This window comes from Tachypleus tridentatus, chromosome 13 (genome assembly GCF_004210375.1).
Source record: "Tachypleus tridentatus isolate NWPU-2018 chromosome 13, ASM421037v1, whole genome shotgun sequence".
Taxonomy (NCBI): Eukaryota; Metazoa; Arthropoda; class Merostomata; order Xiphosura; family Limulidae; genus Tachypleus; species Tachypleus tridentatus.
In genome coordinates, this window is record NC_134837.1 from 201,017,532 (window position 1) to 201,040,239 (window position 22,708).

The following is a 22,708-nucleotide window of genomic DNA, read 5'->3' on the forward strand; positions in this document are numbered from 1 at the left end:
ATTTTTTTAAATCTAAATAATCTTAGTTAATAAACTTAATAAATTATAGTATTAGTATAGTTATTTATGATCTTTTGGTTATTCAACTGTATATATAAAACCTAAAAAAATTTTGTCTGATATCTTTCGCATGTAAAATTTTAAAAGGCATAGCAACCTAAGTCCAGCAACAACTGAATTCGATGATTGTATTACGAAGTTCCAAATAGTAATAATCTATATGCATATGAATAATGTATAGTAATTGAAATGTGACTGTATATTACAAAATACTACTCCACTAAAACACAGCCAAGATAGGAAAGACTAAAGGTCAATTTTATATTACTGGATACATGACTGCATGTGCACCATGTAAATGGAAGTTGTGTAATGTTAGCTAGGCATGACTGGAAGGTAAATATAACAAAAAATAATAAATATATAGTGTTATGAATCTTAAGCAACCTAGAATAGACATAAGCATAATTTATACTTACTTCCTAATTTTTTCATGATGATTACAAGGTTGGTCAAATGACAGACCCCATATAATTAGAGTATAGAAAACTAACATAAAATATAAAGTCTTACTGAAAACATACATTTGAAATGTATTTAAAAAGTCCTAGAGATCATGCAAGTAATATTTGAGATTTTGGTGATGAAGAATAGTTTTTTTAATCATAACATAAAATAACTTTGCACTCAGACTAGTAGCAAAAAAGACTATTTTCACAAACAAATCTTTAATAAAAATATTTCATTAAAAAATCTGATTTTCTGTGTGCAAAATACATGTAACCTTTACTAAAGGTCTACCAAATTTTGTGAATGGCATATCAAAAGTTATAGTGTAAATACTTAGTGTTTACAAATGTGTAGACAAACTACTGTATATTATAATGAACCCACAGTGAAAAGGTTAAGTGAATAATAACTAGTTTCATTTCTTAAAGACTAGTAAGTAAACATTCAAACCACAAGATCTAAAAACTTAAATCTATTAAATTTTAATAGTTTTAGCATTATTAAAATATAACAAAAGATAATGATAATTCTCTTAATTAATACATAATTTTATAAAAACCAAATGCACCTTCTCCTCTGATGGTACAGCTAGTCTGTCACTTGCTATAAGCTTACAGACATGTGTTGGAGACAGAGCTAGGAACTCTTCACTTTCAACTACCTCCCTAAAGAAAAAAAAGAAAGACTTAAAATAATCATCCAATGAAGAAATATCTTATTCTTCTCTCTTTCCACAAGAAATACAAATGTTAACCATTTCCATCTTATAATCGATTTCAAATTACAATATTTAGTTTACACTTTCTATTCACACAACCTATATTAAAACACTGGGAACATTCAAAAATGCAAAAAACTGAAATACATCAAAGAAAATAGTCACATACAAAACTAGTATTAAAAGTTGGAATCACTGCATCTTAACACATAGAGCAAAAAATATCAATTCTGTCCCATAAACATGTTACACACACTATAATAAAATATCTTAGTATTTAATTTAACTACAACTAACTGGCCAACTGGAAAATAATTCCATGTATATTTACAGTTTGAAGGAATCTTCCAAGAATAACAACTGGGGAATCAGTGGAGCTTCATAATCAACTGAACATCGGGCGTATTATTTGATTGTTAGTGGGAATAATCAAAGACAATAATAATTTGATTTGTTGATTATTGTTACAAGTAGTAACATTGACTGAGCAGAACAACCTTGAATTAATCAAAAATAATAATGAGAAGCTGTAATTAAAATATCCCAATTACTTCAGTAAGTTGGATAATCAAAAACAGTAGTAAATGGAAATATTCATTTTGATCAGAAGATTATTGTTGCTAATAATGGCTCTAATTAACTGAACTGAACAAACTTTAATTAATAAAAAATAGTACTGAAAAATACTAATGACAATAATCCAATTACATTAATAACTGGAATAATCAAAAACAGTGAAAAATGGAGATAATAATTTATTACTTTTTTAACATTAATTAATTAAATGGTAATTTTGATTAATTCACTCAATGAAGTAACGTTAATCAGGTTAATCTTAAGTTTAATTCGTTCATTGAAGTGATGCTAATCAACTTGTTAACCATTTTTAAGTTTGATTAATTCATTCACTGAAATGACACTTGTTAACCTTTTTCAAAATTGGTTAATTCATTCATTTATATGACACTAATCAACCTGTTATCCTTTTTTAACTTTGATTAATTCATTCATTGAAGTGACACTAATCAACTTGTCAATTTTCTTATCTATCATTAAACTTAGCTGTGTACCTGGAACCTTGAAAATCAAATTACTTTGATATATGTGACTTAGTGATCACCTGTCAAATGGGTTAATATCTCCAAAAATAAAATAGGACATTTTAAAGTCATTTAAGTTTTAAATGGAAAAAACAAAATTTGTGACAAAACAAAAAAGAACAATAAATGTCATTAACCCTAAGAACTCATGTAACTAAAATATATTTCCATATCATAACTTTGTTTGTTAGTTCAACATCACACAAAGATACTTAAGGGTTATCTGCACTAGTCATCACATAATAATGGCTCATAACTGAAAAACCAAGCATAACGTTACATAGCTTACAAGTCAACACTCTAACATCAGACCCTATCATACAAGATCTTTCAATATATTTATAATTAGCTGAGATGTATACCCATCTATTACACATACTAAGAGAGAAACCACAAACTAACTTCTTCAAACAACTGCAGCATAACTGTCAACAAAACATACTGAAATTTTCTACACCAACTGCCAGTGAATATTAAAAGGTTCGATCTGAGTTTTGCTTCATCCACTACTAAAGGAATACAAGTGTTTCAAGAAATATCATTACTTTTGATTATTTTATACAAAGTGTCAGAAATACAAACAATTACTGAAGATATGACAATTTATGTACAGAAACTGTTTTTAATGTAGATATTTATGTGTATGTACATACACACAGGGTATTAGAAAGGGATTTGGAAACAGGAATAAAGTGGGTATATAATAGAACTTACACATGATAAAATAGCATCTTTCATGCAAAAATAAAAAGTTCCCTATTGCAGTGTTGACTTGGCACAACCAGATACCAATCTAAAAGTGATAAACCAACACAAGTTCTGAATAAGAAGTAATATGCTTAGAGGGTTTGGTATTTGTGGTGAACTCTTTGAAAAGAAGTTACATGTGACAAAAACACAGAAATTTGAGTTTTAGCTAAAAAAGGTTACTTCAAATCTGGTTACAGTCCAACTTCAAGTCCACCCAGTGCTACATGCAAGACTGTGATGAAGGTTTGTGAAACTCGTACTTCTGACAATAAAAGTGGTCGAGAAAACAAAATGCAAAACTCTTCAAAAGTGATGTAAAGTTCCTCAGAGTAAATTATCTTCATGACTGGTGATGATCCAATAAAGATCTTGGAAATTACCTTACAGCAAGTACAGCTGTTTGAATTAAGTCAATAACAGTAATGAACAAAAGGTCCCAATGGACATGAATCTACTTGTCAACCTTTGTTGAGGAGAAACAACACAGAAAATAAATTAAATGAATGACAGGTATAAAAGAATGTGATAACAAAACAAGAAAAGTACCTTACAGAGACAAAACCAAGCTCGAACAATAACCAAATTATAAAACAGACTTGGAAGTCTGGAACACAGTCAAGGTTCAACACCAATTGTAGAGGATGGACTGATACAACTGAGGGACTGTATCTCAGCCATGAGTAGACCACCAGAACCAAGGGACTCTACCTCAACCAAGGAACAGTATGTCAGCCATGAGTAGACCAACTGAGCCAAGGGACTATATCTCAGCCATGAGTAGATCAATAAAACCAAGGAACTGCATCTCAGCCATAAGTGGATCAATAAAACCAAGGAACTGCATCTCAGCCTTGAGTGGACCAATAGAACCAAGGGATTGTATTGCAACCATGAGTGGACCACAGAACCAAGGGACTGTATCTCAACCAAGGGTGAGTATATACAACCAAGGAAGTGTATCTCAGCCAAGGGTGGACCAATAGAACCAGGGGACTATATCTCAGCCAATTGTGGACAAATACAACTGAGGGACTGTATCTCAGCCATGAGTAGACCAATAGAGCCAAGGAACTCTGTCTCAGCAAAGGGTGTCAGGGACTTCCAACAGATACAGACAAATTCTGATCCATCATGTCACTCTAACAGAAACATGTTTTATTACACAGAATTTCATCTTTCAATGTTAAAATGATTTCTACTAAACAGCCAATGTTGTGAAAACATATTTGGAATGAAAGAGGCTAAAAGAAAACTGAAAATGACTTCAGGACCTAATTCGAATGTTGAAGGTTATACGGATGCTGAAAAATTTGGATAACAACCAAACAAATCAGATCAATTGAGTAAACTGTTACAGGATACATGGAACCATGTTCAACAATCCTTCCTTGATATACTGAAAGGGAGCATGATATCAAGCAGTTATTACTGTTCTGAACAATGAAATCTTATTTTCATATTTTCACTCACAATGCACTTTGCTTATCATTAACAGGATCTCCAGTATACTTACACTTTGTGTTCATGCTTAGTTCCATAACTGTATATCTAAGGTCAAGTATATATTTATAGATGTGTAAATTTTTAAATATGAAAATAAACTTTCCATATCTGTATACTGAACGTTCTTCCAGTAAAACAAAGATTTGTTTGGGCAATTAACACCACTTGTTTAATTACACTGAGTACAGGTGATACTCTGTAATGTCACTTGTTTAATTAGACTGAGTACAGGTTATAATATGTAACATCAATTGTTTAATTAAACTGACTACAGGTGATACTCTGTAATATCACTTGTTTAATTAAACTAAGTACAGGTGATAAACTCATATGTCACCTGTTTAATTACACTGAGTATAATGTCACTCTAATGTCACTTGTTTAATTACACTGAGTACAAGCAATAATATGTAATGTCACTTGTTTAATTACACTTAGTGCAGGTGATAATCTGTAATTTCACTTGTTTAATTACACTTAGTATAGGTGTTAATCTATAATGCCACTTGTTTAATTACACTAAGTACAGGTGATAATCATTACACTTAGTATAGGTGTTAATCTATAATATCACTTGTTTAGTTACAATGAGCACAGATGATAATCTGTAATGTTACTTGTTTAATTACACTTGGTATAGGTGTTTATCCATAATGACACTTGAAAAAAAGGACTACATTAAGTGAATAGATCTATATTTCATATACCTAAACAAGACATTCATCTGCGTATATTTGTGTTCCTTACGTGTAAGAAAAGAGAACACTAAGAAAACACATCTATATTTCATCTACCCAAACAAGATGTCAGTGTGGATTTGTTTTCTATTTATTAAGTGTAAGAAAAGACTACATTAAGTAAATACATCAATATTTTATCTACCTAAAAAAGATATTCAGCTGTGTATTTGTTTTCTATTAATTTAATTCTAAAAAAAGACTACATTTAGTAAACACATCTATATTTCATATATCTAAACAAGAAACTCATCTGTGTATTTGTATTCTCTTTATTAAGTGTAAGGAAAGACAACATAAAGTAAATAAGTCAATATTTCATCTTCCTAAAAAAGATGTTCGGGTGTGTATTTGTTTTCCATTCATTAAGCATAAGAACATACAATATTAAATAAATACATCTATATTTCCTATACCCAAACAAGATGTTCATCTATGTATTTGTTTAATATTCATTAAGTGGAAGAAAAGACATTAAGTAAGTACATCTATATTTCATATACCCATACAAGATGTTCATCTGTGTATTTTTTTTGTGTTCATTAAGTGTAAGAAAAGACAACATTAAGTAATGACATCTATATTTAATACACCTAAACAAGATGTTCGTCTGCACATTTCTTTTATGTTCATGGAGTGTAAAAAATATACCAGATTATGTAAATAGATTTATATTTAATACACCTAAGAAAGAAGTTCATTTATGTATTTGTTTCATATTTACATGTAAGAAAAGACAACATTAAGTAACCACATCTATATTTAATACACCTAAACAAGATGTTCATCAGTGTATTTGTTCTCTATTCATTAAGTGTAAGAAAAGTCTAGATTAAGTAAATACATCTATATATTTTATATACTCAAACATGATATTAATCTGTGGACTTGTTTTTTATTCATTAAGTGCAAGGAAAGACTACATTAAATAAATACATCTATACTTCATATACCCAAACAAAATGTTCATCTATGTATTTGTTTTGTACTTATTAAGTGCAAGAAGACTACATTAAATAAATACATCTATATTTCATATACCCAAACAAAATGTTCATCTATGTATTTGTTTTGTACTTATTAAGTGTAAGAAGACTACATTAAATAAATACATCTATATTTCACATACCCAAACAAGATGTTCATCTGTGTATTTGTTTTATATTCATGAAGTGTAAAAAAATACTAAATTAAGTAAATACATCTGTATTTCATATACATACACAAAATGTTGTTCCGTGTAAGACTCTGCATAAGATAATAACTCCATACACCCATGGAGGTCAGCAAAAGCCCTTATTCCTAAACAATTGGATGGATGTAACTGAGTCTGCAAGAAGTCACAACAAGCATCTCTGACATCTGTTAGCTGAAGAAGATTGGCAGCTGGGAGGAGGACCTGGTAAGAACAAAACCACAGTTGTAGTTGTATAAGTTGAATGTGATATTTTACTTGTTGTTCATTATGACAAGGTATAGAAGGAAACAGAAGACAAATAAAAACTTCTACTTCACAGCAATAAATCTATTTCACTAGTTAAATATTTTCACGTAATTTTTACATTTAATTCCATAGTATGATTGTTTTTGTTGTCAGATCTGTCCTGATCATATCACATATGATTGAAATGTGACATTAACACCAAAAGATCTAGACACAGTAAAATATAAGTAGGTTGTAGAATTATGTTTCACTATAAAAAATTCATTTTTTCCATAAAATTAATACCAATTCTTGACAAATATATAAAAACGAAGTCATCTCTGTCTGTTAAGATTCATTTGTATACATGAAAAACCAGTTTCAGTCTAGCGTAATTTTTATACTGGGAAAATTTTTTGTTGTACAAGTTCTACTGTTTAAATGGATAGTGTGGAATTAGCTGCCATGAGTTGTAATGACTAGTTCTCAGTCCCAAATGATGACTTGTACTAATATAGAAAAATTAACACAACATATTTACAAATTAATTTTAACTAAAAAGCTGTTAAATAAATATAATAAGTGGAAAAAAACCCAGTAATTTTCAAGAGTGTTTAGAAACAAATAGAGAAGGTTATGTTAAAATTAACTCAGGTCCTCACAATATCATTACAATCCATGTTGTCACATTTTATATGTGTCACCAAATGCAGTAACACACTATTTGTCAACAAAGATCTTTAACAACAGCTCTGCAAAAAGCTCCATTGTAAAAATGTCATATCCAAAGCACACCTCTCCTCTTTACATGCTTTCCATCATCATTTAGTGTACATGTACAAAAATGTCAGTTTCAATAGTACAATCAGAAAAAAAACAAATGCACTGTATTTAAAAATTTGCCCATTATTCATTCAAAGGGAACATGAATATCCATTTCACTTCCCATTTGCCTGAGATATGTGACAGTTGAACAGAAGGCATGACTAGAAGTTTTACCCTCTTGGGATGGTTTCATTTTTTATGCATTCTCTTAATCCATAACTTGCTCTTGAAACAATATCTAGTGGTGATCAATGATCCCTTCTAAAAAGTTTGTATATGTTTATTTCATTTCTGAATCTCATTTTCTAATCAAATTTATGAAATTCTCATGTAGGACATGATGATAAACTATGGGAATTCATTAAAGTCTTAATACAAACAAAACTTTCTCATGTATAAAAAAAACAAAATATGTTGCCTCCATAAACCAACAAACACATAATCAGAAAAAAAATTATGTTAAGTAGATGTCTAACACAGACAAAATAAGTCTTATATAAACCCAACCATCAGCATTAACTTTTATTGAGCAATTCATGAAAAAAAGCATTAACTCCAACAAAAGAGGAAAATACTGTGTAGAAAGTCACAGGCTTAACACTGAAACTCTTAATCCAAATGCATAGCTAAGATTATAAAGTGTACACAGGAAAAATTAGTTATTAATATGATTAAAATGGCTTTAGACCAACCTGGACATTATCTTCTGTCACTTCAACCTCTGCTGAATAAACATAATCTATTAAGAGCTGCAGAGCTTGACCATCTATTCCTTGTAAGGTGATCCTCTCAGCTTTACTCTCAGTAAATCCAGTAAACATAGCATAGAAATATGAGCTACAGGAAGCTAGGATCATTTTGTGTGCAGGAATTTCAATCCCATCAGCAACCAGAATAATATCACATAGCAGGTTTTGTCTGAAAAACACATACAGATTGATATAACCAAGTCTTGTGAAATCCCAATTGGTAATTTTCTGTAAATCTTTATTTAAAATGATACACTTACTGATGTAATTAAACACCCCCTAAAGGAATGTTACTATATCACTTGATTTGTCCCTTAAGTATCAAACCATATGAATAAAAAGGCTTATCTGATGGTTTTTAGCAAATTGATATATATCACCAAGTCAACAAGGTAAGTGATTCAAGTTTAATATTCTTTCTGGTAGTTTTAACAAATTAATGTCTCACCAAGTCAAGAAGGAAAGTGATTCAAGTTTAATATTCTATCTGGTAGTTTTAACAAATTAATATCTCACCTAGTCAAGAAAGTAGGTGATTCAACTTTAATGTTCTATCTGGTAGTTTTAACAGATTAATATCTCATCAAGTCGAGAAAGTAGGTGATTCAAGTTTAATGTTCTATCTGGTGGTTTTAACAACTTAATATCTCAAAAAGGTAGGTGATTCAAGATAGGACCTTAGATATCTTCTTTAGTGAAAAGTGAGCTCATAAATTGTTTGAGACCAACCAAGAATAGAGCGAGCTACATTTCATATCAAGATAAGTGTACCTGTGTGTCAACATAGAATTAATTTGCTCTCTGTGAACCACTGATGAAAAATTCAATTTCAGATCAGATAGAAGACTCAGTATTGTTTGTAAGTTTATGAAATTATTGTATATAAACCATTATTTGTAATAACTGTTATTTTAAACTGAACTATTTTTTTACATTAAAATATATCTGTGTAAGAAAGAAAACTGTGTATAAATCTTGTTGGAAAATATCATAAGTTTGAAACATATCAATATCCAATTAACCTCTAACTTAAACTTTCCGACTATTTGAAATTATGATACCTAACACCGGTAACAAAAAATCAGAGACTGGTTCAAAATAAATTATAACACTTAACAACTAGTATGTTGTAAACAGACTGTTATGTTTGAACATGATAAAATTGTAATACCTAACATGGGTAACATAATAAATCTGAGACTGGTTTGAGATAAATTATAACACTTAATAACAACTAGTATGCTGTAAACAGACTGTTGTGTTTGCAAGTGGATTCTTTAGCTTGCAGTAAAAGACACAATAATATGTTAAAGTTTCAAACAATGGAATATACTGATGTAGATATATTATCAAAATGGTGACATTTCAGAAGGAAACAATACTAATACTGATTTTGAAACAAATTAAAATATTGTACATACATCCCAGAAATAAAAGATGTAGCCCACCATGTTCCCTTGACCTCAACCCTGATAACTTAGTTACTGGGCTTTCTGAAGGTACAGGTCTGTAAACATAACCTATTAACCGTTACCCAAATTAACAACACTTACATATTTCCTAAATGAGTTTATAAGTTGTTGTAATATGATTTTATGGATGCTTGTTACCTTATTTCTTTAACAGCTTTTATTTCTGTTATGAAGTTTCAGTCTTAGCCCTATAGCAGACCTACTAAGAATCACATGCAAGCTGTAACACAACAACATATAAATTTATAAAAGTCTAAAATCTGTTTCTTTGATTGCAAGCTAATCTAAGGACTTTGGACCAATCTCAATCAAGCTTGGTAAGATTATATGTTAGATCAACAGACACATTTCAGATCACTTATTACTCAACCACACCTACAGCAAAAACATATCTGTTTATCTAATAACTCCAGTCTTAGACCAATTTTTATTTCTAATTTTTTAAAGTTTTTCTTCAAAATTCAGTTATTTCATTAAAACTGTCAAACATTCCCTTTTCTGCCATGAAAAATGGTAGCCAGAGCACAAGTTTAAAACCTTAAAGTGGTAGGAATACATCTGGAAACCCATTGTCGGTTCTATGTTGGATGTTGAAAGCAGGATCACCATGGCATTTCAGGAAGAAGGAAGAATTTCCATTGTTGTTTATTAAAAAACACTCAAAGTATCAAAAATATGTAGGAAGGAATCAGTAAAAGTAACTCAATTGTAACACCATTTCAGTAACATGGAATAAAGTAGTTGTAAAGTGAATTGTGTGTAAAACAAATTATTCACGTAAATGTAAATCACTGATTTACTACTTCAAGCCTATATTCAATCCTTAGTGTAAAACAGATTTCTCAGCTTGTATATTAATATTTCTATTAATTATATTAATATTAACAATATTAGTTTGAAGAACTTTCATCCTTTGTACAGAATATATTTTACAAGCATTTACTGAAAATAATTCAAGTCCACTGGACAACTTTTCCACTACAGTAGAAAGCATGAATATATGAAAAATTGTACAACACAATAAGTAAACAATATAATGAGAAGATAACACCAGGTTTACACCTTCTCCTTAATGTAAAAAAGCAAATCTTGGAAGTCTAACACCAGGATAAATTTTACAATCACTGAAGACATTTCTCATTTTTGGTATGTGATGTTAACTTAAATGTTTATATCAATGAAAATATTTATTGGAAGAAAGAAAAATATTATGTTATGGGATTTTTTTCCATGTCACAAACTTGCAGGACTACAACTAACAAAATTTAATCTGATATAACAAAACAAAAACCTTACTTTCTCAAGATATTCATAACTTCAAAAGCTTTCTGAGTGTGATGAGGATTTTTGTATGGTGGTTTTTCTCCTCCATTGCATCTAGAACGTGGAAGCTCAACACGACGACACACCGTCAAGGTTCTGCTGTCCTCTGGAGCAGAGCTATCTCAGGAATAAATCAAAAGTCATCAATTATGCTATTTCTACTTACATACTAAACTTTATTAAAATTACATAGAAATAAACTAATTTATTTGTGGATGATCTCATCATGTTGGAAACACTTTGAAAGAAGTTCTGTACTGCATAATATTTATCTTTGAAATATTCCACTAACAAAGTCATTCAAGAGCCAGAAACCAAAGCTTCAACAAAAGGAAAGGATGGTAAGATAACCCAAAGGATATTAACTTATTGCAGTAAGATTTACAAGAGGTTTTTAGTAAGATGCTAGTTATATTACTTACAAATTACATTGGTAAAATTTGAAAAAGATTACAGTAGTTAACTGGAGTGTAGGATTACTGTATTCAATGTGTCAAACATTACGGTTTCAATAGTTTCCTACAAACGGATAGTTAAAAATATATCTCAGGATGGATGGTAAGGATATTAACACTTTTACTAATAAAGCAGAGAACAACATTTCAACCTGAAGATGACTTTAGAAGGTTATAACATTCTTCTCTACTTTATTAGTAAAAGTGTTAATACCCATTCCAGCAGTCCTGAGATATAGTTTTACTTCAAGTGGTTTTCTCATCATCAAGAGATATCTAAAAGCTGGCAGCCTTTCGTGATAACATTGTAAGGTCTTAGATAGGTATGGAAGCATAAAGTTGAACATCAGGGGTAAAAAGTTCAAAGAAACTTGTATTTACTATTTATTCATAAATTATATCAATACGTTTCTAGCTCTTTTTTATTCAACTTACATTCTTTGTGTTAAATTATTAATCAAGTGATATATTTATACAGACGATAATTACATATGAATTTCAATTTATTTACTTATTGTTTTTTTAGTTTGAATTGCTTTATTATGATTAATATTGGAAAATATAATAGTGACATACACCATATTCTTATTATTCATGTCAAATCTTATCAAATCCTACTCAGTGTTCGTAAGTTACACTGTAAATTAGAATGTTGTATAGTATTAGTACAGTAAATAGGGTTTAAGAGCAGAGCAAGCTGCTGCTGAGACAAATTTAAATTAACAACGTGCAGGAAGCTAAAGTTAAAATTTTAGGCTTAGGTCTACGTGAAAAAATAAATAACAAGACACATAGATAACATTAAATACCTGTCGCACAAATCCATCGCAGTATCAAACATTTATGATGAACGTGAGTTTAGATGTATTATAAAATGTCAATCCAACTTGCAAGACATTAATTAACTGAAATTTTTTGTAACTCTGTTTTGGCTGTTTTGTTTGAACTGTTTTAATTCGTTTGATTTTATTTGTCTCCAAAGTAATAAGTTCAAGATAAAACACAAATGTTTCTTAACCATTTCACTGCATGACCTAACTGGAGAAATAGATAAAAAACAAAAAAACGAGCAGCTAACAAGAAAACGTGAAACGTCTAATTGAAAGGGATTAATATTCAAATCCGTTCAGTGTACTTATGAGTACTATGAAAATTCTTACTTTTACAATGAACACACGGAAATATATAAGTATAGTAACAAATACCAAATATGTAATTGCTTCTCACATATCTGCTTATAATATTTAGTGTGCATGGTTTTATCACTTGGTTACCTCGTTATTATCCATATCTTGAATAATAATTTAAAATATAGAATATTCGTTTATCAAAGATAGTCCTTGTAAATAATCGAAAACGTGAAATTACAAAGTAAAAATGTAGAAAATATTATTTAAATAAAGATTCATTTATTTCAGAATTTTTTTGCCCAGAGTTGTCTATGATTTTGATCTAGCAGACATATTAAGCGCATAGTTTTCTTATTTTCATTTCTTTGTTTCTTTACTGCCTAAACATCTTCTGTGACGCATTGTTTGTTGCTCGATTATGTTAATCCTATGATTTGCTATTTTTAATACGCTTTTTAATCTGACATTGAAATAGATGTGTATCTTCAAATAAGGCGAAGATTTTCTCTAGACCTCGAAACTGGCGAGTTGGACACCACAAAATAGTTGCTACTCTTTACGTTTGAGTTCCATTATAAGTTTGTTTGGTGTGACGGGGATTCGAAGCCGCGATACTCAGATTACAAGTCGAGTGCCTTAACTACCTGGCCATGCCGAACCTTCCATTATAAGAATGACAGCCAATCTCTTAGCTTAAATAAAGGGTAAGAGCAGCCCTAGATTAACTATTAAGCAAAATAAGCAGTGCTTAGAGCACCAAGGGAAAGGGAGCACCGCAGAGTTTTTTCCCTAGCCATCATGCCCTTAACTCTTTCACTGCTACACGCAACTTTGGTCGATTTTTTTTTTGTAATTGTTCTTATCTACCGTGTTTTACTTTACTCTGCATTGTTAAAAATAACGTTTTCTTTGGCTCGATGAGTGACTTCAAAGAGCTTGCTGTAAAAAACAAACAAACAACCTTTGTGTGTGAGTACATATTTTGAAATTTATCACACCAAGAAAAAACTAGAAAGGAATTACACTATAGCAATGCCACCATTCACAGATTACATGTAACCTATAAGCGTATTTGAGCATGTATGTATTCCCTTGTGAATATATAATAATATGGACAGATCTGAAGCTGAGCTTTACTTTGTGGATAAATACAAAGGTGCCAGGTCTTAAACAGGTCTTTAAGACCTGGCACCCTTGTTTTTATCCCCATTTTGTCAAATATGCTATTTTTAAACCCAAAAATTGAGATCTCAATTATATTGTCCTTACTTTTTCCTTGATCCTATCCTGACGTCATAATACCCCGACCCGGCCAGGCCCTCTGGTGATACGTTTTATGAGACGAACGAACAATCCGAGACAGAAACACAAAGACAACGACTACAAACTTTAAAGTGAAGTTTGGCTATTTTACGGCTGTAAATTCAGTGTTCTATTACATTTCTGAAAAGCTGAGAAAACAATTGATTGATCGGAACAGTCTAAAGGCGATAATTCGACCCTTTAAGTCAAATTGCGTAAGACTTCGGTATGTACGACAAAATTATTCTTAACGTTGTAATGTATACACTACACTACTAGTAGCAGTACAGTACTGTGCCACCGTGGTCATACAAAGATACTGTAAAGAACCAAAAAATCAACAAAATAAATTTAATATTGTCTGAAAAAGTGCATAAATTGAGCAAGTTCATGTGAGCAAGGTTAGTACTGAGTACAACGTTAGTGGCCTCAGTTGCTTGTTTTTTGTTTATTTTTGAATTTTGCGCAAAGCTACTCGAGGGCTATCTGCGCTAGCCGTCCTTAATATAGCAGTGTAAGACTAGAGGGAAGGCAGCTGGTAATCACCACCCACCGCCAACTCTTGGGCTACTCTTTTACCAACAAATAGTTGGATTGACCGTAACATTATAACGCCCCACGGCTGAAGGGGTGAGCATGTTTGGTGCGACAAGGATTCGAACCTGCTACTCTCGGATAACGACTCGAACGCCTTAACGCGCTTGGCCTTGCCGGGTCAGCCTCAGTTGCAATGTATTTATTAGCATTAGGCCTAACACTAGTGTTGTTGTCTGAGAACCGAGTGACATCAACGTTAGGCCTAAATACTCTAACTAATTTAGTCTAAGTACACTGGAAACGCTACTGTAGCGTGGAATAATGAAGTGGACTATTCCCAATTTAAGGTCGGAGTGTTGAATTTGCCTTCGCATCCAAGCATGCAGATAAAGTTTCAGAAACATGGCTGTTTTGTTGATGTATGGTTTGTTGGCTTATCTGAAGTCCCCAGGTCAAAACTGAACTCAAAGTTGAGATTAGAACTCATTCTTCAGATATTTTATTAAGATTGACGTACTCTAGATTAAGCCTAACCCAGTGTTTAGAAGTTCAATGTGCAGTACAGTTTACAATTGACTTTATGTTATGTATGTGTACCAGTACACAGTGTACAGTGTTGTTGATCACAATTTGTTTTGGAATACTTTTTGGCTCACAATCGATTTGCATCTTACCACTGACATTGTTTGTTGCATACAACTACCATAGCAACAACCTTAATGAAACTTTTGCAATGGCTGAAAACTAATTCTCCTAAAATAGATTGAAGCCAGTTTCAAATTGATTCGAGACTGGTCTCGAATGGTTTTCAACCAATTAGAATGCAGCAAATCAATAAAGGTATTTATAAATTCGTACTTATGTGCTGAGGGACTAGGTCTTAGGATAACTTTCTGACAATCTTTGTCTAATTGTAAACCTAGAGTTTAGTATGTTTGACTGTCTTACCAACGTTTTTCTTTATGAATTTCAGTATTTTTTTAATCATTATAACTACATATGGTCCATATTCTTTTGTGTGTCTTTTTATTTTTGTTTCTATATTTTTCAGACTTCAAAATAAAACGTGTTCAATTAAGTGGTGCACAAAAGAAAAAACTGGCAAAAAAGAACCAAGACTGGAAAGCTGACCAATTTTTCACTCAACTTGCACAACGTGATATTTCAAATTGAAATCCATCTCCGCCATCAGAAGTCACTTGTACTGCATCTGACTCTAACAAGATTGAAGTTGAACCAAGCTCCACACCTACAAGTACCACTTTGTCTACTTCAAGGTCAGAACATGATGACAATGTTGAGGTGTCACAGGCTGGCTCAACTGGCACAAGTCTCACAAGTGATCTCACTTTCCCTGTAAATTCTCCTGATATCCCTGGTGTTGATGCAAATTGCTCCACAAAACAGTTTGAAGTTGAAATAATTGCTGAAAATGAAAATCTAAGTATGGTAAAATGCTCCAGTCTACAAATGATGAAGAAACTAAAGCAAAAGATCCAGGGTGGTGGCTCAGTTTCTCTGCTGATGATATGGCTTATTGGGTTGCTTGTGGACCCACTGACTGTTAACATCACAATGGGCCACTTAGCAAATCTTGCTGGACTTTCAATAGTGGCAAACCAACGAGATACTGTTCGCAAAAACTTTTCTTTGGAGTAAAAGCCAATGGCGAGCAATACAAGAGAGAGTATTCACCATCAACAGACAGTTTACTGCTTTGTTTGTAAACTTTTTGCCCCTAACGTTTCCTCATGTTTTGTTGAAAGAGAAGGGTTCAGTAACTGGCGAAATACTATTGTAATTGATCATTGTGAAAGAAGCACTACTTACCCAGAATCTATGCTAACATACTTAACTCGCAAACAAGGTTTAGGTTTGTGACAAAAGTTGGAAAAACAAATTAAAGAAGAATACAATTACTGGGAACATATCTTGGAGCGTGTAATAGCTGTTATTCGTGCGTCAGCTGAACGTGGCTTAGCTTTTCAAGGAACAGTTGGTTGATTTAGTGTTTTATGGCACAAAACAGCTAGGCTATCTGCCCCAAACGTCCAGTAAAAAGGTAAAAATAAAGTAAATGTAGTAAAATTCATAAAAAGAAATGAAGGTAAAACAAAACAGCATTGAAAATCATAAAAAGCATAAAACCAATGTTAACATCTAATCTACAATGTTAAGAGAGAAGCCAGAGTAAGAGAAGTTGTAAAGGATTTTCTGTGGCATAATGGTAATGATCATAACCCGCCAGGATGACAAACAGGTAAGTAGAAGACTAACAGGTAAGTACAAGAACCACCGTCAGTCACCTGTAGTTGGCCTTTCCAGTGCTGGTTCCAGGTTATGTGTCATTATGGCCGGAATCAAAAAGTAAAGTAATAAAAGTGTTAAAAGACATGCAGCAAAATTGTAATAATAACTCGCCAGGGCGACCAACGGGTAGTTCAAACAGCAGCGTTAGTCAACTGAAGTTGGCCTTTTCAGTCCTGGTGTCGAGTTATTTAATATTACAGACATTTTCCAATTTCAAATCGAACTAGAGATCGTGACTCTTAAAAGGGAACCACAATTAAAAAGGTGTAATGAATAAATATAAAATACTTAAATGGTATTAAAAAGATTAATGGCTGTTAAAAAACTAAAAACTTTGTCAGGGTGGACAGTGTCACCATCACCAATAACACTGTCTAATGTTATGGACAAACCTTGGGACAGAATATGTTTAAAATAGTACCGTTGTTGAGAGTCGTAACGATGGCAAGAAAGTAAAATGTGGTTTACAGTGATTTGAGTGTTACACAAACTACACACTGGTGCATCAGTTCCAGATAAAAGAAAACGATGAGTTAAAAACTGTGACCAATGCGTAGTCTAGTGAGAACAACTTCCTCCTTCTGAACCTTGTAAAAACTAGACGACCAAAGTCCAACACAGGGTTTTATTTGGAAAAGCTTGTTGTCGCCTTGCTCACTCCAAGTCGACTGCCAACTGGCACGGAGCCGAGCCTTGAACACAGACCCATAGTCCATGTATGGAACAGGCACAGTGGTGATAGTACCAGAACAGACAGATTTAGCTGCGGCGTCGGCGAGCTCGTTCCCGCGAATACCAGTATGGCCTGGTATACAGAAAAACTGGATAGAAGTAGATGTTAAAGAGAAATGGGCCAGTCGGTTTTGAATATCAGCGAGAACAGGGTATGAAATAACATGAAACGATTCCAGGACCAGTAGAGAATGAAGCAAGTCAGTATAAATAGTGCAGTTTCAGTACTGCTTAGCTTCTATGTGATTCATGGTAAGAGAAATGGCATACAGTTCAGCAGTGAACACAGAAGCTGAAGAAAGGATTCTGCCCACAACCACAGAACCAAAAAAACCATGACAGAGTCCACACAGCACCTGGTTTCGCACCATCTGTATAAATAGGAATGGAAGGATGGTTCGAAAGATATTCAGCAAATAACAGACAGTATTTCCCATCGGGAGTATCTACTTTTCTCAAATGACTTGAAGATAGGTCACATTTGGGGACTGTAATAAGCCATGGTGGGATGGGCTAACCAGTGGATCCAGCAATGTTATCCAAGGACAGACCCAATTCATCAAGCTGTGCCTGGATACAAAGGCCAAAAGGAACAATGGAAGATTGTCTGTTCTGAAAAAGCCCGGCCCATCAAGAAAGGAAAACACAACCCCCAGTCAGATGCTTTGGTAAGGAACGAAGTTTTGAAGCATACAGTAAAGATAGTTGCAAACAGCAGAGGTGCAAAGAATGTTTATGAGACTCTATGTATAAGCTCTGAACTGGGGAAGTGCAGAAAGCCCCAGTGTAGAGCCAAAGTCCTTGATGGTGAATGGGGTCCAGCATCTTTAAGGCCAAAGTCTTAGCAGAGCCATAGACCAGTGATCCATAGTTGAGTTTCGAACTAATAAGAGTACGATATATCTTTTACATAGAGCATCGATCTGCTCCCCAGATGGTGGAAGAGAGGGCACGGAGGATATTCAGTGCTCTTGTATATTTGACCCGTAGCTGCTTGATATGAAGTATAAAGGTAAGCTTACGATCAAAGATAAGCTCCAAGAAGTCTCAGGGATCACAGATAGCGAAACTTCACCTATACAGAGTTCAGGATCAGGGTGAATACCCCGTTGGCGACAAAAGTGCATCCAAATGGTTTTAGAGAGAGAGAGGTTAAAGCCATTTGCCGTGGTCTATTTCAGTACACGATCGAGGGCAGTTTGTAGTTGCCGTTCAATGTATCTCATGTGCGACGACTGACACACGATGTAAAAGTCGTTGACATAGAGCCCGTTTGCAACAGTGAGATGGAGTTGTTCAGTGATGGCATTAATCTTTATACTGAAAAGTGTGGCACTCAAAACACAGCCCTGAAGGACCCTAAGTTCCTGTAGAAAAAAACGGGAAAGTGTCGAACCCACACCACCTTGGAATCTCCTGTCCGTTAAAAAATTGTTAATAAAAATGGGCAAATGGCAACGTAACCCATATATATATATGGAGGTCTCGCAAAATGTCATACCTCCATGTTGTGTCATAAGCCTTATCAATGTCAAAGAATATTGAAACAAGATGTTGTCGTTTGAGAAAGGCTTCTCTGATTGACGTTTCAACTCTAATTAGGTGGTCCATGGTAGAGTGCTGTCGTCGGAACTCACACTGGGTGGGCGAGAGGAGGTTGTTTGATTCGAGGAACCAAACAAGTCGAGCATTAACCATCCACTCTAAGGTCTTACACAGACCTCGTCAAAACAATTGGACAGTAGTTTGAAGGAATCTTGGGATCTTTCCCAGGCTTAGAGAAAGGTAAGATAATAGCCTGGCACCAGGCATTAGGAAAAACATTCTCCTGCCAGATCCGGTTAAAAACAATTAGAAGAATATCAAGAGAAGCAGGAGATAGATGGCGAAGCATGTCATAGTGTACATCATCTGGTCCAACAGATGTACTGCCAGACCGATAAAGGGCCAGTTTTAGTTCCACCAGTGTAAAGGGACGATTATAGTCAAAGAGATAGTTTGAAAGGAAAGAGGTGAACGCTCTGCTCGAGTCTTGATGGCCATGAAGGTGGAGGAACAAGCAGAAGTGCTAGATATCTGGCAAAAGCTTTCACCGAGAGTATCGGTGATGCTCCAGATATCAGCTACTTCTTGACCATCAGAGAGTAAGATCGAGAGGGGGACAGAATTATAGTGCCTACTGACTTTTCAAACCCTGTCCCATATGACCATGGAACTGGTGGTAGAAGATATGCCAGCTGTGAACTTAATCCAAGATTCCTTCTGGCTTTGATGTCTTACCCACCTAGCATGTGCACGGGCCCGCTGGAAAGCAATGCGGTTTGAAAGTGTGAGATATCTACGGAAAGTATCACAGGCCCGTTTTTGAGCCTTTCGTGCCATGTGGCAGGCAGGATTTCACCACGGACGAGGATATAGTGGAAAACGGGTCTAGGTTTTAGGAATACATTGAGCAGCTGCTTGTATAATACAGTCAGTTACTGCTGCCACACAATCGTCTATTGATGGCTGAAAGATGATGGCAGTTCTGCGAGAGCAGTGAAAGAGGGCCAGTTTGTTTGATCCAGCTTCCACAGGGGTACGTGGATCAGGTGGCATCGACCACGGCCAGTCTCTCTCAAAAGTATAGGAAAATGATCACTGCCTCGTAGATTATTGTCAACCCTCCATGAAAAATTGGAAAATAAGGAAGGGGAGCAAACCGAGAGATCAATAGCAGTAAAGGACTGACTAGGTGCGTGAAAATAAGTGGAAGAACAAGTATTGAAAAGAGAAAGTTTGTGATCAGAGAGCACATGCTCTACAGAGCGAACCCTCCTATCAATAACAGCACTTCCCAAGAGGGGATGATGTCCATTAAAGTCCCCCAGGATTAGAAAGGGAGACGGCAACTGTTCAACGAGAGCATCAAGGTTTGATTGATCATATGTCTCTCCAGGTGACAGATAGAGAGAACAAACAGTAATGGTATCACCCAAGGTAACATGGATGGCTACGGCCTCCAAGGGTGTCTTGAGTAACAAAGACAGGGTGGGCACATGCTGATCAATCAATAGTGCCACCCCTCCATGTACTCGTCCATCACACAGCCTGTCATTTTTGTACAGAGAAAACTGCCGAAGGGTAACCGTATCGGCAGGTTTTAGAAATGTTTCTTGTAAGGAAAGACATACAGGAAGGTAGGAAGCAATCAGTGTTTTGATATCATCCAGATTAGATCGTAAACCTCGACAGTTCCATTGTATCAAGGTGGCCATTTTTAACGACGTGAAGACAAATTGGCTGGAGAGCTCTTCTGTTTACGACCACGTCTTTTTCTTTACTGTCTTTACTCGAAGGAGGTCTATTAACATCCATGGATCCTGCCCTGGGTCAATTAGGCATGTCTTTGTTGTTGGAAGGGGATTCCAGTAATTGAGGACGCGAACGAATGATTGTTTTGTAACTTGGGGTGGGAGAAAAAGATGTATCTGAAGAAATGCCTGTACCTGGAACCAAAGTATGTGGATCATAGGGTTTGTTGGAATGTATGGGAGGAACAGAGATGGGTGTAGAAGTTGATTCATCAACCTTTTTATCCATGGAGGTTAAAAGGTTTTTCATTTGTTTTGAGAACGATTCTTTTGGAGGCACAAAGAGATCCATTTGCACTCCCACTATACTAGTGGAATGAAGTGCAGCAGCATATGTCCGAGATGATGTGGTGGACTGCAATTTCCGAGCCTCAGGATAACTAATATTATGTGTCGTTCCCAAATGCTGCACCTCTTTTTTCCTTCAACCATTTAGGGCAAGAATGAAAGTAGGAACGGTGAGAACCATTGCAGTTGACATAATGTGAGTCCATTTCACACTCATAGGCATCGTGGTCCTTGCCACCACAACAAGCACTTCAGGGAACCACAATATGACGTCTTTGAGTGACCTTACCTCTGACACTGGAAACATCGGAGAGAGTTTGGAATGTACGATCGCACCCTGCAAATTAGATAACCTGCCTTGATGGTGGCAGGTGCACATGGTGATGTAAATGTCAAAACGAGGATATTTTTTGGCAGTGTAACTCCATCTTTGCGAGTTGAGATGCGCCTCACTGCAGAAATTCCTTGAGTGGAGAAACCAGCGAGAATCTCTGACTCAAGGGTGTTCTTCAAATCCCTCTCAACAATAACTCCTCGTGATGAATTCAAAGTAGCATGAGGTGTAACCTCAATAGGTACATCCCCAATTGTCTTTGAATGCAAGAGGAATTCACTGTGTTGGGATGTGGATGTTTTAAACAATATGTCTCCAGATCGTAGTTTCTTTACTGACTTTGAAGAGCCACCAAGTCCCTGCAGTCCCTTCTGAATGAAAAAAGGGACATTTGCTCTAGAGGTTTCTCTGAACGAGTGTGTAAAATGAGAAAATGAGGTACAACTGGTGGTACAGACGTTGAAGATTGCTGATCAGAGTCTTCAAGACGTGGTCGTTTACCTATTGACTGTTTTTCACTATTTTATTTAAATTCTTTGTTGGAGGATCCATAAAAAAAAGAAAATTTCGGTGCCCACTGATCCCACCCTTCATGGAGCCCTACGAGGGGACGCACTACAAAGTCATGCAAGGACATTGCAGCAATGCCAGGGTTTCGTGAGCACTATACCTAAACACCAGCATCAGATACAATGTCCACAACACCCGTTGAGAACTCCCAACACTGGTTCTTGTTTGATTCTAGCCCAAGTGGACCAGCCGACTGACCCAAGGGGGGCCACCCAAAGGCCGCCCGTCTACAGGAATTCAAGGCCAAAGTGGTGTGTTAGGGTTGGACCCCTTAACCACCAGGATCCTCTCCTGCCCTTCACGGAGAGCCACGCATGGCAAACACGTGTGTGAATGTTTAGATTCCAGAGGAGGTAACCAGAAAGAACAGAACCTTTTCTGGGAGGTCCCCTCACCACATACACTGAGGGGTCGAGGAACAGATGAAAAATTTGGTTCACTGCAGAATGAGGAATTTTTAGGGCTGTTTGAGCCCTTAAGCCAGTTTGATCAGTTTTCAGCAGGGCACATTTTGAAATATGGAAATTCTGGAAAAGAAAATCCTTCTTACTTGTCCAGAACCTCCTGTGAAGAACTCATTGAACCAA

General features: G+C 34.7%; 1 protein-coding gene across 1 annotated transcript in view; it reads right to left on the reverse strand.

The window, feature by feature from the left end:
* kel (kelch protein) overlaps window positions 1–12,632 on the reverse strand; it is a 36,974-nt gene extending 24,342 nt beyond the window's left edge. Inside the window, exons 1-5 of the mRNA XM_076478101.1 lie at window positions 12,375–12,632; window positions 11,084–11,227; window positions 8,259–8,484; window positions 6,542–6,717; window positions 1,079–1,175 (exon numbers count right to left, since the gene is read on the reverse strand). Of these exons, the coding sequence (XP_076334216.1) occupies window positions 1,079–1,175; window positions 6,542–6,717; window positions 8,259–8,484; window positions 11,084–11,227; window positions 12,375–12,406 (675 nt within the window). The 5' untranslated portion in view covers window positions 12,407–12,632. The remainder of the gene's footprint in view (window positions 1–1,078; window positions 1,176–6,541; window positions 6,718–8,258; window positions 8,485–11,083; window positions 11,228–12,374) is intronic.
* Between the last annotated feature and the right edge of the window lie 10,076 nt (window positions 12,633–22,708).